The sequence below is a fragment of the Oreochromis niloticus genome, linkage group LG1 (assembly GCF_001858045.2).
Source record: "Oreochromis niloticus isolate F11D_XX linkage group LG1, O_niloticus_UMD_NMBU, whole genome shotgun sequence".
Lineage (NCBI taxonomy): Eukaryota > Metazoa > Chordata > Actinopteri > Cichliformes > Cichlidae > Oreochromis > Oreochromis niloticus.
This window is the reverse complement of record NC_031965.2, coordinates 19,646,153-19,665,205: the sequence shown is the minus strand read 5'-3', so window position 1 is coordinate 19,665,205 and position 19,053 is coordinate 19,646,153. Positions and strand designations below refer to the sequence as shown.

General features: G+C 41.1%; 1 protein-coding gene across 12 annotated transcripts in view; it reads right to left on the bottom strand.

The window, feature by feature from the left end:
• The window catches only part of sox6 (SRY-box transcription factor 6), a 129,107-nt gene that overhangs the window by 34,075 nt on the left and 75,979 nt on the right, over positions 1-19,053 (bottom strand). For 10 of the 12 annotated variants that reach the window (XR_002061999.2, XM_019358282.2, XM_025906124.1 and 7 more), the window contains 2 exons: positions 17,629-17,697; positions 4,092-4,215 (listed from right to left, as the gene is read on the bottom strand). Coding sequence is in view for 11 of the 12 variants with exons in the window: in XM_019358282.2 (XP_019213827.1) it covers positions 4,092-4,215; positions 17,629-17,697 (193 nt within the window). In the remaining variant the exon portion in view is untranslated. The remainder of the gene's footprint in view (positions 1-4,091; positions 4,216-17,628; positions 17,698-19,053) is intronic. The other 2 variants (XM_019358296.2, XM_019358313.2) reach the window with 1 other exon arrangement.

Below are 19,053 nucleotides of genomic sequence, written 5' to 3'. Positions count from 1 at the left end.
GGATATAAAAATGGCTGCAGTGTGAGTGATATCCATAGGGTTGTAGAAGCCTTTACACGGTCAACCTTGTGTGTTGAGACGGAGAGAACATCCCCAGTGAGACTGGGCAGCACAGCATTCATAGACGGGAGGTAGGTTTGAGGCATGAATCTGAAGGAGGGGTGATGGCGTGCACTGCGAGAGCGGGGAGGGGTAGTTGGCCTTCGCTCAGACCCCACTTCTGGCTGTCACTTCTCTTCACAAACATATGGAGCCATTAAGCCACAGACAAGGCAAATGTATACACCTTCTCTTTCACTTTGCCCTCGTCCGCCCGCCTCACTTTGCAATCTTGTACAGCACAGCACAATGTGATACAGGCCATGGAAATCCAATCCCCATTTAGTAGCAAATAAAATCACACAGCAGAAGTGGTTTCAAATAGTGCTAAGTTGGAAGTAAAGGGGGGGGGGGCTGTGGTTATTTCTACACACCTCCTTTTTTTGGTCTCGCTTTTCTCCCTGTCTCATTTGCTGTCTGTGACGTAGGGTTTGGGGGATAATAAATGGCTGAATGTCTTTAGATGTCATGTGAAACCTGGGGAGGGTCATGTGCTGCACGACGACTGCTGGGGGATCTTGAGACTCCAAAGTCTGGGACTTGGGTCATCAAAGTCTGTGTCTAGGCACCAGACTCCAACAGAATGTAAACTCCTGCAGGTTAGCACCCCTCGTAACGAAAAGGAAAAGCATTTAAAATGTTTTACTTCCTTTGTAAAAAAAAAAACAAAAAAGAAAAGGTCCTTGTTCTTTGCTGTTGAGAGCCTGGATTCTAAATACTAAGGGGGGTTGCGGGGGTCGTATTGATGACGCCATAGTCACAACAGGCTATATTTCCCCCCTCATGTGGTGCCAAGAAATAAGTCGTAGATCTCCTGAGGGTTGACAGATGTAGCTGAAACCTTTCTTAGGGTAGATCAAATTATGATGAATGAACTATAACTGCAACTGTCAAACCTGATCATGTTTTTTCACCAGCTTTTAAGTTTCATTTAACTTGAAACAAATAAAGCACTTCGTTGTTTAGATTTGAGAGCTCAGCATCATAGGAGAGACACAAAGATCCCACATTGCATTGTCATTTATAGCATAGCTGAACTGAACAATGACTAGCTGAGCTACATCTACAAGTGACTTTGCTGCGATTTTTTGGAGCAGGTTTGTCATTTTGTCTGTGACACGCAAAAATATATACCTTAAATCTAAAAGGTAACTTATCTAATAGTATTTATCGTCGGATGTCTCACATGATGTTAACACTAACAGTACAGAAATGACCCACAGAAATGACACAGTACAGAAATCAGGCTTTTAATGGGGGCAAAAATGACAGGGGATGCTTTTGTATTGCTGTTGTGCCAGTCTAGACAAAGTGCTCCAGGATGCTTCCAACTAAGTGCTTATGGATAGTGATTCTGTATATTTTTATATGACTCAGGTTGTGATTAATGAAACTCACTTAGCCAACCAGCTTCACATTCAATGTTGCATTTTTTAGGTTTCCGAGCAATGTGAACAATGTGAAGGAGATCAAATAAACTGTTGTCGAGTAAAAAATGGAACATAGGCATCGCTTGAACCCTTTTCACAGGGGTATCTACCCCATAATTGACCTGCTGTACCCCAGTAAAATCTCAGGTTTGAGTTTTACCAAGCTTCTGCAGTTGGCATTGGATTTACCTACACTGAAAGTAACAGGAAAAAAACAATTTTTTTCTAATCCAAAATGTTGCAGCAGCAGTTTAACCCAAAACACAAGCTGAGGTGTGCGTTTGCTGGGGCCTCCATAGAATTTCAAGCAGTAATCCTTGGATCTGCACTTTGTATGAAACAAGAATCAAGATTACTGTATAATAGCACAACCTGACTGGAAGTTGAGTCACATTAACTTTGCCAAAATGAAAAATAAAGCAACTCTGTTTGGACATGAGACGTGCTCTCAAACACCAGAGGAATATTTTGTTTTCTCTTAGATTACATATGTACATACAGTGTTTTATCATGGTTTGTTTGTATTGTGAAAAGCAGAAGATCACAAATAAATATTGTTAATAAAAATTAAATGTCTTTGCATTTTGAGTATTGCAGCCCAATGCCAAGCCCAGAAAAAGCAAGGGAGCTTCAGGTAGCACATCATATAGTACATTTTAATATACCAAGAAATAAATGTGTGATTTGAGTAATCCCTGACCTGTGGATCTTTAAGTCTAGCAGTGGAACCTGCGACACATACTCTTCACACATAAAAAGACTCCTTCGTCATATCATTTTTTCCCAGTTTATCATGAAGAACAAACATCCAGTTTGAATGACTTGAAAAACAAACACTACAAAGACTGAATAGTTGAAATCTGGAAACTAATAAAACAAAATAAAATAAGATAGCATGAGAAAACTATCAACTGTCAGCAGGATACCTATGAGGGCGACTGGCAGAGACTAAAGACTATGGGGTCATTCTGCAGGTCCATTAGAGGCACCTCAGACTGAATGCTGCCATGTCTGTGTAAACAGTGCAAACAGGCTAAGAAGTCCAACTTGTATCTATTTGTTTAAGCGATGACTTGGTGTCTCTATGACTGTGCCTGCCTACCATGCAACACCAGGCCATTGAGCACAGCCAGTGGATGGGGTGATGACTTACCACTATGGTGCCAAAATGAATCTGTTGCCATGAGAGCACCACAGGTTTGGGGGTCATAAGCAGTGGTCCCTGGGAGCTGTCTCATAATGATAACATCAGATTAGTGTGCCTTAGTCTTGGAAGTAAATGCTTCACCACTCACTTCATGGAGAAAGGACACAGAAGCATCCTGTACACCCTGCAGGTGGTGATGATAACATTGTGCTCTCTGGGTATATTGTGTATATTGTGTTGGACAGGGAAGAAATAATAAAGGCTTTGAAAATACCTCTCCTGACTACAAGAGTCATTTTCAGACCCCCTTTGCTATTTCTTCATGAGCTCATGAATTATGCAAGAACCGTGCACATGGTGACCCCTGAACATGATTCCATAATAGCTCCTGTTATTTGAACTAAAACATTTTCCGTGTCAAACCTATTGCAAAAAGCACACTGGTAAAAGACTCCCCCTCAGGCACTTTGTTTAAGCTGTCATGGCTCCATAGTTCAAAAATAGCTGACTTTCTTTTTCATCCTGTGGTTTTATAGTTAATTCATTAACTGCACTACCACACCTTTTAATGTTGTGTTGCAAACCTGCCTTTCTTCTTACTCTTCTCATTTTTCTGTTTTTAGTCCTCTTCAGACAAAGACTTTTCGTTTTCAAGCCGACTATCAGTAAGGTTTCATCAACATAAAAACACTTATTTTCAACAAGATTCAGTTGAATTTTGTTAAATAAATGATGTGCGTAACAAAGCAAACAAATTTTTTTATATATATGTATATATAACCTTGCCCTGGGACTAAGTACATACTGTAGTGTGGAAAACTTTACAATGTGTAAAATATGTTTCCATAATACAAAGGAAGCAAGTGAGGCATGCCGTTACAGGCAGCGCAAACAGTAATTGTACAGAAAAACCTGTTCTTGCATCATGTACAGACTATCCAACTCCTAACTGTGTTTTAATGACTTAATCTCAGTATAACAAGGCATAATTGTGTGAAACTGTAACAGGGGAGTTGCTTTTTTATTACAATAGATTTGGAAAGCACTTCTTGCAGGGTTCGTCTCCCGTGTTCTCGGATCTCTGACAGTGGACACTTTAAAAACAAAAAAACTATTATGGCCAGCGCACTCCTGAAAGATACTTTCATGCAGATGACATGTTTACATTCCTCTGCTTTTCTACCCATATCTATTGTTCCACATGGACAAGAACATTCCCAGGCGTTGCTCTCAAATCTGTGTTCAGACACAGCAGAGCATGCCAGCAGCCAGAGTGTGAATGAAGCATTAAAGTCTGACAACTTCCAGACTGAAAATTATAGTTGTGGTTAAAAGCACAAGGGGGATGAAGACAAAGCAAGCAAGGGAGAAAAGAAGGACAATATGACCAAAATGGCTTAAATTTGCAAGCATACCTGGCTTATAAGACATTCCTGGAGGGAAGAGAAAGCCTTGCTGGGCGGCAGCTGCTGCTGCTAGAGTGCGTTGGTCGTGTGGAAAAATGGGGATCATGAGCGGAGGCATGTGACCCTGGACCTGCTGAACAGATAGGGAGCAGAGATCAGAGAGAGGCCTAAGCACTGGCATAGTACACAGAAACACAGAGCCCACTCAGGGGGAGGCCAGATCACAGCTCTTGCTAACGCGTGCTGACAGGGGTCTCTGCAGCAATGACGGCCCTCGTGTGCTCACACAATACCTGGCTGAGCTACGCCTGCTCTTAATCCAAACCACAATTTCACCTCGGCACATCAAAGGCCCCGCATACACACATTGTTCCAGCATAAGTTAGAGTACGTGACATGTACTGTAGGACGGAAAGCAGAGAGGCGCAATAGTTTTGTATGGATTCTATGGCAAGCACTGTATGTGTTGAAAGTAGTATTAACTCTATAAAATGATAACTCTGAATATCAAAGATGTACAGCGTGCTTGGTTTTAATAAAACCTAAGGTCAAAGAGAACTGTGGCACTCACTGATGAGTATGCTGTGCTTATTAAAGGCCTGTAGTAAACCAATTTTCTAGCTGTTACACCCTGCAAGAAGATTGTTTAACGTCTGATGCAGACGCAGTACCAGAACCGATCAGCATGTAGATGCATGACGACACAAAAACCTGAAGGGAAGCTTAACTTGTAACAGAATCCTGGATGATCATTTGTTCATACTAGAAAAAGCTAAAGACATCCAGGAATTTACTGTCACTGCTTTTAGGAGAGAAAATGGCAGGCCGTTGAAAAGTGCTTGCTCTTTTTCATCTTAATGTCTTTCCCAGTCTGTGTTCAACTCACATATTAACCTTCACCATGCAGCCTGTTGCTGACTTGCCTACTGGGGATATCAGCACAAACTCCCCGCATTTGTGTGTCAAGGGTGGGTGAGTAGCTTATGTATCAAAAGTGCTGTGTGGGGGTTTGCACACATGCTGCAAGTCCAATTTTACTGTCAGTCTCTGCTTCCTGAAACTCCATGATAGGGAGCAGCCTGGCTACCATGGGCCTGTGAGGGTTAATCTAGGGCTGAGCCAAATCACCTCGGGGGAACCTGCCTGGAAATGGGTTAATAAAGGTCATCCCCCAAAATAAACACTTTACAGAATGTTTCTCCATTCATCCCTCCTTAAAATCAACTCGCAATAAAACGGGCCTGGGTGCAATTACTGCCGCTGCATTGGGGCATGAAATCAACCTGTCCCGTGTTCTGGCTGAGCTCTGCTATGATCTCCACTTTTCAGTCGGTGTTGCTCCCCCTGTAGACCCTCTACAGGAGCAGTTGCACCCAGGTTCTCTCAGAGCTAGCAGGCTAAACCTACTTTAAACAACTTTATTGATCTGTCCAGAGGTGCAAAGCTAGACTGAAAACTAAATAAATAGAAGAATTTTATGCCTACTGAGCGTTTATGGAAGTGCAAGTGCAGAAAGTGCATTATAAAAGAATAGAAAAGTAATTTTGTAAAATGTGCTGTTGCTGAAGAAAAAATAAATGGCCAAGGAGACTGCGACAAATGTCCTTAAATAAAACATTGCTTTATGGGGATTTGTGGTCCAAGTTTCCAAGCTGAGCGAGTGAAAGATGGAGCTTGGCCTTGCATGTATGGACCATATGGAAAAACACAATAATTAATGTCACAACATGAGGTGGGGCCAGTGACAGGCAGGGGCACACAGCTTTTCTCTGCCTGTTAAAACAGATGGAGTCTGTTGCTGAATGTGCAGCAGTCACAGGGCAGAAAAGGGCTCCCTCAAGTCCCTTTAAGTGCGCTGCATGGTAGTTCATATTTCAGGAGTTTGCTAACATGCATCAGTTGTTTAAAGGTGTTTTAAATCAGCACTTCCTTCTTTTTAACTTCACATTTTAAATTTAAAGTTAAAATGTTTTTTCTGAGTACATTAAATAATACAGCAAAATTGTTTAACGGACGTATACAGGCCATCCACACTTTATACACACACTATAATGAGAGACATCAGCACAAGCATGTCTGATACACGTATGCATTTCTCCAGCAAATGCAAATGATAAACTCTAAATGATATAATTTCATCTGGGATATAAGCTTTTATTACTATTATTACTCTAAAATATGGGGCAAATATACAAGGTTCATCGAGGCAAGACAGATCCGAACTGCGCGTTGAAGGGGAAATAAATGCAATGAAGTTGAATGGTTGTGATTTTCGGTAATGAGCTCGATGCATTAAAGTTTAATTTACAGCGGCTAATGTCAGAGAAAGGCAAATCAAATTCTGAGCGGCTTCAAGGTGGCAACAAATAGAGGAGGTTAGCTGAGCTGTCAATTAACAGCTGGCACAGTGGCTTAGCAGATTATAATATTTTCATGAGTCCCTTATTTTTAGAATCGACTGTTTAAAGCAGCGTGGCAGAAAAATAAAGTATATTTTAAGGAAATCGACATGGATGTTTAACTTGCGCTCTGCTCTGTTTCTACAACTCCATCATCCCACCCACTTTACAAGAGTTACCCGAAAGTCCATCTATCCATGGGCGAAGAGCCCAGGATATTTCTAATGCCAAGATGATCTTGAGGAGTGGGGGAATGAAGTGGAGCAGATGTGAGTGGGGCGCTCAGACAGCCTTCTCCCTTTCCCTCATAAATACAGCAGCATTGTTATGCTGGCAGTGCTATTCCTTTGTCTTAGCGCTGCTAAGTACTGGATAATGTCATTTCACACCATCTGCCCCCAGGCTTCATTAAAGATACATGAATGGGCTATCTTATGAGGAACAGGTGCTATTGTTTGTCCCTCAAGACACAGCAATAAGGATCTGACTCGGAATACTTGAAGAGGAGCATCTGTAGTGATCAGTCAGACAGACTTGGCTGAGGCCCCCGTCTCTGCCAGCATGCGCTCCAGCAGAGGTTTCCGGGGGAAACGGGCTCCCTTGCAACATGTATCATCAATTCAGATGACCTGATGAAGTCTGTAGCAGCCCAGTACACAATCTGTTTCCCTCTCAAGGAGATGCTGGTATTTGATAAATAGAACTCACTTGCATCTTCTGTGTGTGCGATTCCAAACTGTATCTTATAAGAGAGCGCTTTCTTTTTCATTTTTTTTAAAGGAAGAATTTAAATTTTAAAAAAGATATAACACACACACCTTTTTCTAGATGTAGTTTCCTTATTTTGCAACTTTAACAGATCATTCCTTTAAGAGTAAGTTTAATAAGACAGCATGTAAACTCCACAATGGCACAAAGCAGCAGCACATCCTGCGGTCAGACTGCAGAGGCGACGGTTCAGATGTCTGATGTGTAAATACATAAGGTGTAAAAAAAAAAAAAGTGTAGAGTTAAAAGAGCTCCTTTTATTTCTCAGAGCACTTAAAACACATGCAATATGCACTCACACACAAAGATCGCTTTATTACTGCACTAATTCATGCGTGATAAAGTCCTTTTTATAGCAGTTTTGTTAATTAGCATCCCTATGAAGCATCAGAAATACAGATTAGACTTCACGCATTTTAAATGAAAGATGCACTTTTAATTTAAAAAATAAAAAAGCAGTGCGATTAAAAACAAGCTTCACATTTCACAGAGCTACATTAGGCGAAGGTGATGGTAAACGGAGAACAGTGAACGGTGGTGTTTTTGAGTACACCAGAAAGCATCCACCCACAGCACTCATGCAAGCTGCTCCAAAAACCTCACTGCAAATGGAGATGAACAGCGCATTACAGCACTCACTTGGGACCCTGTCAACACCCATGCTCCTCACTGTCTGTTATAGCCTCCACAAAGCACCCGTGAGGCCTCGAGACCCCTGCTGGCATCCCGTCTGAACCCGCTTACACTTTCATGCACTGACTGATGCTCAGGTTTGCTAATCACTGTAGACCACAATGGTCCATGTTGAAGAAGCTGTAAGAATTTTTTTGTTTTTAGTGCCAGAATCATTCAGTATTACCAAGACTCAAATACAAAAGGGGCAAAAAAGGCAAACATCTACCTCGGTAGCACCACAGCTCACGGTTATTAGATTGAAAGGACCTATGAGATCCTCAATATTCCATTCTGATTAATTACCACTTGACTCTTTTTAACACTTGTCTCATACACAGATCCTTGTTTTCGATAAAATCTGCACACTTTTGTCATGAGGAGACTTGCAAGAAGTACTTTTATAAAAAGTGACTGACGACAATAAAACCACAGGTCAGCGAAAAATCTGAAGACTTTGCGGCAATGATTTTTAATTCTGTAAATTTAGACTATAATAAACACCTCACACACTGTGAAAAGATCACAGTCACCAGTAATCTTCCTGAAGAGAGTTCACATTTCACTGTCACCTCATTTAAATAAAATTACTTCATCACTTTAGTAGTTGTCAGCCCTCGCTAATCTTCGTTTTCACGTTTTCTCTTGGAGAGGTTCTGTAATTTCACCCAAGGAGGATAGACGTAAGCTGTTGGTGTAAGAACTGATAGTTCACACTTTGTTTCCACCTTTCTCCCCACTGATTTCCACACCAAACGCTCGCTAGTAGAAATCACCTTTTGTGATTCATTTAAGGGGAACGTGATCGGGAGTAAGCTGGCTACATCCCAACAGCAGCACACGCGGTAAACTGACACTAGACAGCAGGATGTGTTTAACACCCGCCACTGTGTATGAACAGAGCCTGCTGGGTGTACAGTGTACCGGAGCACAACCAGGAGGAAAATCGCTCAGTGGAAGCACTTCTGCTGAATACAATCAGATGTTACTCGATTACTACTGGTCACTTTCTGCTGCGCACTGAATAGTTACATTACGTGGGAGACATGCACATCAATCAAGCACAGATCTGATGATGTTTGGATTTGTCTGTAACTAATGGTAATCGGACAAATAGATCAATAGATTTGAACCTGACTTTGATGCTCCAGACTTTTGCTTTTGCCACATTATTCATGCTTGGCCAGATTAACACTGGAAACCCTGGAGAGCTTCATGTCAGCGACAAAGGGCCTTTGTCCTGTTCAAGAGTCTGTCTTTGACTCCTCACTTCCTTCCTGCTTCTGAAACCATTAACAGCACCCCTTTCCACAAAAATCAGACATAGTATAAAAAAAGCTGCATTATTTTCTGTGAACTGTTTACGCGCAGCACCGGCTATGAAGCGTGCACTGTTTGCTTAAGCTCGAGTGTGACGACACACATCCTTCATTTCTGCGTGTGTTACACTAAGTAAAAATCCAGACACTTGAGTGAGGTCAGGCCATCCAGAGGGAATAAGCAATGGTTCCACTAATTCCTTACAAAGTACAACAAGCCTTCTTGGAAAAGTGCCATTCCAATATGGCTATATTAAGTCGACGGGAGCTGAAAGCAGAGTAGTCCATCCCTCTGACCCACCTAACACATCCCACCCCAAATCCCTCCACTCTAGCCCTCCTCCTCATCATGGCTCCTCTTGACATCCTTGGAATCCTGGATAAAACTGCAGGCTACTGTTTGCTTAAATACAGTGCCTGGCATTTACAGGATTTCTGCACAGTGCACTCTACTCAGATTCAGTGTAGCTTTAGTATTAAATGTTTTGAAAAGGAAATAAAAGTCCGAGTGTGATGCAAAGTGGTAAAATAGGAAGACAGAAACGAGATAAAGAAAGAACATATTATGATGCCATTATATATGCCATGCATGAATAAAAAAATGTTATAGAATTAAGATGTCAAGGTCTAGCCTCAAGATATTTTATTCTGGTTTTTAATTAAGTGGTTATGTGTGAAGTGTTTGTGCTGTATCTCTCTGTTTTGGTACATTATCTGTGTTTAATTCTAAACAAGTGTTTAAATTTTTTTAAACATGGTACTTTAATTTAGTGGATTACATCCTCCAAAAAGAGGTGATTAGAAATATGTCATACTGACAGCTGTACAATGTGCCGAAAAGGGAGCAAGTGAACTACCTCAGTTGGGGTCTGAAGACCAGTGGATATCAGCTGGCTTCATGGGCACAGTGCAGGGGAAGTGGGGAATTTCACCATGAAGCACTAAAATTCTTTAAAATGTATTTAAAATAAAAGGGAAACATCTCTTTCGGAGGTATAAAGTTAATGAGAAATAGTCTCTTGTCTGAGTTCGAAACACATCTAATTTGCGCGATAGAATTGTCCGCACCACGGCTGGGTTTCCCCCTCTGTCCTGTCCTCCTTTCATAGACTGAGGCTCTGTCTTCCCTCTTACCTCCCAGCTGCTGGGGCCACACAACACAACAGAGCCCATTCTGTTGTTCAGAAGAAAGGAGGCCTGTCAGAAGGGGCAACGTTATTAGACACACGAGCGCGCTGACACTTTCAAACGTGCTCAAACTATGATGGAAAAGTACAAAGCATCGACTTTTGTAAAAGATAAAACAAGAGAGCTTACGTACAATGACGCGTCTAAAACAAACTGTTTGATTAAATGAAAAAAGAGCTAGTGATATAATTTAAGAAAATAAATTCATAATTTGCTGATCCAATTCTAGAAAAACAAACAAAAATAAAATGTATATAAAAAAAATATATGGACAAAATAGCTCATTCATTGTGTTTGGTTGGGGAATGCTTGGACTCTCCTCCACCCCAAAAACAAAAAGCTCCTTTTTTGAATTAGCCATGGGCTGAATGCTTTGCTTTGCCACCCCTGCCCTAGGAAAACACGCGCCCCTTTCTTCCTGCCGGCTGCCTGTACACAGTAGAGTCTATTAATGCAGCTCCTTCTCCCTGTGAGAGTGCCCACTGCTGAGGATGACGGCCACGCAAAGCCAGCGCAAAGACAAAACAGTTTGCACAACATTAGCAGAGAAAACACAGTCGGTGCGGTGGGGGAGAGGAAACTAAGTCCGCATCACACTGGAGGATGTGTTCTCCCTTAACTGATATTTTTCCTCTCGGGGGCTGGAGTACAATGGTTGTTAAGTGTAGCTGCTTTTCCACGATCCAGGGAAGATTTCTGGCGGTCCGAACAGGTGCTTTATTGTGATATTCGGACCTAACGTAAAAGCGCTCCATTCATCATCTGTGTGTGTGTAGAGGAGATGTTCAGCTATCTGGATTATTTAACACCCTGATTCATTTTAAAGGCAAATTCACATACCTGTATGCCAGACAATCTTCTGTGTTGTGTCAATTATTCTTGTCACTTTGGAGAGAGAGAAGTTTGTGTTATAAATGAACCCGTCCCACGGCTGCTTTGGAAACCCCTCAGGTGACTAATTTTAAGTAGACCCTCAGGTGTGAGTTCGCACGTGACAGCCTTTCAGGTAGCACCTCTGATATGGAGCCTCTTAAATTATCGCTGCTTAAGCTGCTGAGGTGTCTGAATACAAAAGGCCAGTTACTCAAATGCATGGCTCCTTTGTGCAATTTACAGTTTCACAAAAGAGCAGTAACTAATCTGTCTTTGTTTTACTTTTACCTCATTGGCAAAGATGCAGGCCAAGTAGTATAAGTTACAACTGAAAGCTACCTAGTACCGATCCTTCCATCCTTCCTTTACTTTAATTCCACCTTCTTTATCTTTTTAAATCGATACAGTCGAGTAAGCATGTTTACTATTACTCACACTAAACTGATAAACAGGAGACTGGGAAAACCCCACACCTTCTAAAGCATTGTAGGCAGCTATGTATAAAATTCTAAAGCAACAGACAAATGCATTACATATTAACTGCCCAGCCACTCAGCTTCATTTGCGAACCATCAATGCCACTGCTGCACCTTTTTGTGCATCATTAAGTTTTAACAGGGCCGTGATGGCTTTATTGTTTAAATTGCACGTGACTTTGTTTAACGTCAGCATTTCCTCTGCTCCCTGACAAGGAGTCACATTTCATAACTAATTAAATTGATCCGTCCTACCTCGCCGATAGAGTCCACTAAATGGAATTATTTGTATCCAAGTGTCAATATATTAAATCACAGGGGCTAATGAGTCGGGTCACCGCTTTCTTTTATCTTCAGCCTTGCATGTGCACATCTTCATCAGCTAACAGTCTCCTTAAATGGAGGATGAACATGCTGGACTGAGCCTCCCTGGGTGAGAGCCAAGCCTGTCTGACTAGGCTGTTAATGCCCCCACATAATCCTACTAGCAGGCTAACATAGAGCTCTTCAATACAAGGGAGAGAACAGAGTCTACGCAGACACGAGTGCACACACAGCAGCGCAAACTTCCACACTTAAACACACACACATTACCATTCCCCTGCTCTATTATTCTCTTATTATCATGCTAACACTTCCAGTCTAGCTGTGCTAATTGGGGGACTTACACATTCTCTTTAACAATGTCTATTTTTGTGCTTCCTTTTTTTCCCAGCCAGTGCATTAATAAGAGTCTCACACTGAGAAAATCATTTGTGCCGGGGAGACAACAAAAGCATCAGAGAATACACAAATTAGCACTATTATCTTCGAGCAATTACCATACGGCCCTGTGTTTATTTAAACTCATCTGATTGATTTTAAATATTTACCATTATACTGTAGTTTTGGGTTTTTGTTCCTCTAAATTGGTAGCCGTACGAAATCAGCATTAAATTATTGCAAAGGATCGGATGCATATTCCATTTCATTATGATAAAAAGGTAGACCAAACAGAAGTACTAAAAGACTATTTATTACAGAGACCAATATGATTTGATCAAATCTGGTGCGAGATCTGGTGAGATAACTGTTTGCGCAGCACTAAACAAAGGTTTAATTCTTCATCCGTGCGGGGTTTGTCGAGACTGGAATACTGAATGCAGGCCAATTACGTGTGGGAAACTACCAAATACTGCCAAAGACCTTGCACTGGCTTGATGATTTGTGTTGTAACTGGACCGTGACCCTGACCCCAACCATCAAACGCTGCATCTGAATCACAGTGGAAGGGCATCACAACAAGAATGCAGAAATCTACAAGTGAGCTAAACCAGAAGAAAAGGCTGGATTTGATTGAAAACGTTTGAAATTGAAAGAATGACTTGATGACAGCCGCGGGTCAGGCTTGATGTCAGTCATCTGCCAAACCGCAACCGCACCGGACACTTAAGGAAAAGTTTATTCGTTAAGCTATTGTGGATATTTCCAGAAGATGTGCAATAAAGCCCCTGAAACAAACAAACACTGCATTTTTATTTTAAATATAAAGCTTAATGTTTGTTTAAAGTTAGATTATCAGAGTCAATATCTGTAGGTGCAAACTAAAACAAAGAGATAATTATGTGAGTGCAGACTCCTCAGCTACTGAGTACAGAGGGACAGCTACAGACATCCCCCTGTGACTTTTCTGATTTCTATGAGAAATATGGGAGTTCTGTGTCCATCTGAATAAAACACATCACTGTAAAGTTTTTTTTTTTTCAATTGTAACACTATGTCGACTGACATTAAACACCTCTGTTTTATTAGAAAGAAAAGGGGTCAAAAAACTGAAGCTGCACTCTTTCAAAACATTATTTAAACCTATTTTGAAACCTTTTCCTGTAAAATAACAAAAACAATACTTTTACACAGTATGTGATACACTGACAAAAAGATTGGGAAAGATCTGTTAGTAATAACCCTGCCATTGGCTAAAATATGAACTCTATGAAGAATTAATGTAGAGCCTTTTTCTAACAAACTGCATGTTTGCCTGCAAGTCTGTTATGCACCGTCTCATCTTCAAAAATCTATCTCTATATTGTCCACCTTATAAAATTCTTGGCGGATAAATGCTGGTGTTATTGAATTTCTTCTTTAATCTTGAAACCTTTAGTAGTGTCCCCCACTGTTTCTTGACACCATTAAAGACACATGTGAGGAAGCCACTAAGACTTTGAAGTGTGCAGTGGACACTAATACACTGGCCTTTTCTCTTTTAATCTCTGGTTTTCATTTTCAGTATAAGAGACATGCAAGCCGTCTTTGTGGACACGAGGTTAAATGGACCAAAAATGTGCGCTTACTTACAGCGAGGTCAGAGTTTATAGCTAGGTCGTATGTAGGGAGAGAAGAATAGGTCAAAGGGAGATAAACTGAATAACTTGGCTGACGAACAGATCATTCATGGAGTGAGAAATAAATGTGGGCAAAAAAGAACTTTTGTCAGCCAACACTGAAACTGTTATTTTGCCGATCTTGGGTCTCACAGTGTCCTCAGAGTTGGCACATCAATGCCACAGCCAATGACAAATGACAGTGTCATGATATTGTGATGCTTTTCATGGATTAAAAAAAAGGAAATTAAATTAAATGTTATGAATTAAAAGTGTCCCTCTGTTTCATGTGGGGAGCTCGGCTTTCTCCAGCCTGTTTGTGAAGATAAAGTTCACCCTGACCTTTCTGCCAGTATTTATTCCATTGATGTGTGTATCAGTGCGTGGGTCCCTGTGTGCCTGTGTACTGTACACTATCACCTTTGTGGATGTATATGTGTATTTACTTGCATGCAGAGTCATACCAGGGATTGTATCTTAACAGACCCATCCTTGAGGAAAACATGAACTGGGGTTATTACCCAGTGAGGTGCAGGGATTTGTTCTTATGGTCTGGCTATGGATGGCACAGCACCTGAGTGCCTTAAAGCTCCGCGTCTCATACTTTTTAAAATTTTATATCCTGAAATGATGCTCTGTCTTTACCTTTCATGCATTCCCACAAACAAAGTGAAACAGAGTTAAATGCTCAGGATGCCTGATTGATGATGAGCTAGACAAAAGCATTATTGTTATTATCTCTTCAAGTAAATGGACAGATAGATACATTACGGGACAAACCAACTCATGGCTAATATATATATATATATATGTTTAAGTGTCACATGAGTCTTACAATGGTGAGGTTTCAGATTTTCAACTTAAATCAACTCAAGAGTTAATCTAATCCTAGGATTGAATTAGTGCCAAGACGATTTCAACGAGGAGGATGAACTGAAAAATACAAAGAAGCTGAGGGAAAAACACACAAAGCCTTGAGCTTTAACTTTTGATAAGCCTCTAACGCTTCAATCAAAACATCTGCTATCTTAAAACAAGTGACATTGTAATCCCGAGGGACAAAGACTAAATCTCTTTTCGTCTCTTGTTGGAATGATGAGAAAGGATAAAACGAGAGATGGCTATTCAAAAGGAGAACTCGATTGAACTACTTGCTGCCTTGCACCAAACCTCGCTTACTAAACCTTTATAACTACCTACTTCTGATTCAACTTAAATTTACATTCAAAAAAAAAAGAGTCCTTGACAGCACACGTGTAACAAAAACAGTCTCCAGTTGCGGTCCCCTCGGTTTTATTGTGTGGACCCTTTACGGTGTCAAATGTCACATCATCAGTACAAGACCTGAGCAAGAAGCTTTCTCTTCATTTTCCTTCGAGCCAAAACAGAAGGACTTTGATGGCAGGAGGGTCTCCAATAAAGTTTAATGCTCTCCATGCTAACAGCAGAGTAACTCAATCCCTCAGCACTGCTTACCACTTTGCTAAAGGCCTGTGCAAAGTACAGGATGGAAGCTTGTTTACAGAAATAATTAAGTCAAAGCTGTTGTATATTAAAATGACCAGGGCATTTTTAAGAGGCAGCACTAATGAAAACAGAGTGGCAGAAACCGTTGCACTAACTTGCCCCTGACTCTCTTTTATCTACTCTCGCTGATACTCCAACTTGAGAGGAGTGGCCATAGGTTAAGGACAGAGAACATATTCTTCTCTAAATAACTTGCTGTCGGATAAACAATGTTGCACGCGGTGAAACTTATTAAAGTCTTGGGAGCGACTTGTTTTTGAGTTATGCGCGCCCAGTGCAGCCAGGAGAGGCTGATGGGCAGTAGAACAGATGGTCTGACCATGAGATTCTTTTATTTAATTGTGGATGTGGCTTTTTTTTTTAATCAGGAGAGATCACATTTTGTCAGGGGAAAACTGGCTAACTGGGCTCTACAAGAAAGAGCTTTACTTGTATCTCTGTTCAAGTGTTTGAAATGGATATTTAGAAGCACTTTCCCATAAACACTTGAAACCTCACCCTCTCTGAAAAGTATCCATCAAGGGGAATTTTCAGGTAACATTTGCCTATAACTCTGTGATGAAAGCAAGGGCCTCGAAAAGGGAGATCCTTTAGGGCTGTGCCCTTATGCTCAATGTGCATAAGTAAAGAGCTCTCTATCATATGAGTATTACTAGCCCCTCAGCAGTGTATAAGGTACTTCATTTTCGAGGGTTTTCTACACAGAGTGTCATGCTATGTGCTTGTCTGTAGTGGAATGTAGTATAGAATTGTTTTTCCAATAGACTGTCCACTGTTGAAGCGAAAGGTCCAGGCTAGTGGCTACTCCAGAGTAAGCTGAGAGTGCAGTCTTTCTCTTGTAAAGAGCCATTGAAAGAGGCATTTTGATGCCCTGGCCATAAATCTGCTTGTTATACTAACTGCTCTTTGAGAACAGAAGTTTTCTTTGCTCTTTGGATCATAAGAATAAGCTGTATTATATGTGGTATGTCCCAGTATACAAGGAGAAGATACTCTTTATCAAAAAAATATCTGAATGCATACATGTTGATGCTGCAGGAGTTTGCTGCAGGTGAATATTTAAAGTTTTGATGCAGAGAGTTTTGAGAACAAGCAGAGAAGGAGGAGGTAAATGGAGAAGGATGTGCCTGACACCAAACACACCCAGCAGGACAATGTTAGCCTCACAAAGGCAGCCAGGCTCGCAGCCTTGACCACTCAGTGAGCAACCCTGGATTACCCAGTACATATCCCTGACCATATTCAGCTACATGCTGCGTGGGTGGTCTTCCTCTGCGCCTTTGTGCTTTGTACTGTACTGGACAGAGCACACACAAACATACACACGGTGGGCAAGATAACATCTGGCATGATGCACATCTGAAAAAGTAGAACAAAACATAAAAGTTCACGAGGCGGCATAAGGAAGAACGTGTCGCAGGCACACGTCATGGTGACAATGTAGGTTTCAGCAGGTCGCGTGCTGTGTGAAAGCGTGCCATATTGCCCTTCTGGGATCTACTCATTTCAGAGGCATTTACCAGCCTCTTTCATGTCCCCCACCTCCATGCACTTCTCCATCAACACAACTCATTAGCTGTTGTTACTTTTCCCCCATTTTTTTTTTTTGTTCATTAAGATGTGCTAATTATTCGCCTACATATTTTAAAGTCCTCCCGATTACCAACGGCCAATTAACATTTGATGAAAGTGACGAATGTTAGCGTGACACACACACACAAAAAAAATCAGAGATAAAGGAATAAGAAGTAAAGGAGTGGCGAACTTAAGTTAGCCATGATATTTACTTTAATGCCTAATTTTATTGATCTGTGCAATTAAATCCAGACATCTGGATCATGGTGACAACCCTGGTGCTCTAATTAGACTGAAGAGGCAGAAGTGGAGTAGTAATCATTGTAGAAAAAAAGTAGGAGGTGTAAGCTGCTGAGTGGTAGAGGGCCAACAGAAATGCTTTGACTGACCTGGATCTGCTGCTGGAGGAGGTTGATTTTGTGCTGTTGCTGCAGAAGCTGCTGCTGTTGTCTTGCAATCTGGTTGGTAAATGAAGTGGAAAAAAAACACGGGGGATTAAAAAATGTAGATTGATTAGTAAATGAACCTAACACTAAATATGTGCCGAGACGGACGATGCAGGGCTGGATTGGAGGTGGAACTTAAAAAAGCAATTTTTATTGTGAATAAAAGTGTATTCTTTTATCTAAACCGCTGCAGTCGGTCAATAACAAACCATTAAATGTTCTAAATGAATATAAAATGGACTGCTGAACTGCAGAGTTGAAATTTGCGGAGAAAGAGAATAAATGATTTAAAGGACACAGACGAACGCGGTTACGACGGAGGTGGCAAGCCCAGGAAGGGTGACAGGGGTCCCCGCTGCCCCTGAGTGACGAGCAGCCACACCGCAGTGTTTCTCATCCCTAGCGCTCCCTCCTTTTACATGCTCACTTCATTGAGCATGACAACCTAGTTTTAAGTGTCATTTAATTTTCATTTTTAAATATAATTACAAAGTGTTCACTGTAAGATATCGGCCGTCTGCAAATGTGTCAAGATTAATTTGTGCTGGCTTCCTCACGAGTGTCAACAGTTAATTACTGCGTTGTATCTTGATGGCTTGATGACATCCCAGATCTCAGCGGGCTCTCTTACTCTCCCTCTCTCAACCATCTCTCGCTATCTCTCTTCCATTTTTATTAATATCAGCCCGCATTAACATAAGATCAAATAATAAAACATCTTATATCACTGGTCGTTTGTTCTGCAGTGTCTACAAAGCCTACAGAGCTGAGCGTAGTTTGCAAATGAACACTATTGATTGAAAAAGAAATCAATACTGTTAATGTATTATTAGTGTACTATGACCAAATGCATCACTCCAAGGTGTATGGTCTATCTCTTCATTTACCACAGGAAGGTCTGAGAGTGTGCTGAGAAAACTCTGAGTGAACTCCTTGCTGATAATTGACTCATAGCCATTAGGGTGGCGGGTGATAATAAAAGTGTCGCCCGTGTGGATAGTTTGTGTCCTTATTTCTTCCCAGACATTAACACACTTCATGGCCTGTGCTAATTTGCTGATTTGTACAATATGGCTCATTGGCCTGATTTGTGCTGCAAATCTAATGCCAGGCTTGTTCTAATAGGAGTCGATTTATAAGATATAGAGGACTTCCATATTTAATATAACGTTTAATTCACACATTCCCTCGCATTTGTTAGTACAAGTCATAATAACATTTTTCCTACCACACAGCATAACTGTGGGCGAGAGAGCATGACCGAAATATCTCAGGCAATATAGACTATAACGTCTTTCAAATCTAATATTATTCCAAATTCCAACCAAGTAGCAAGGTTTTATTGGCGCATTTCAGGCATGAAATGTA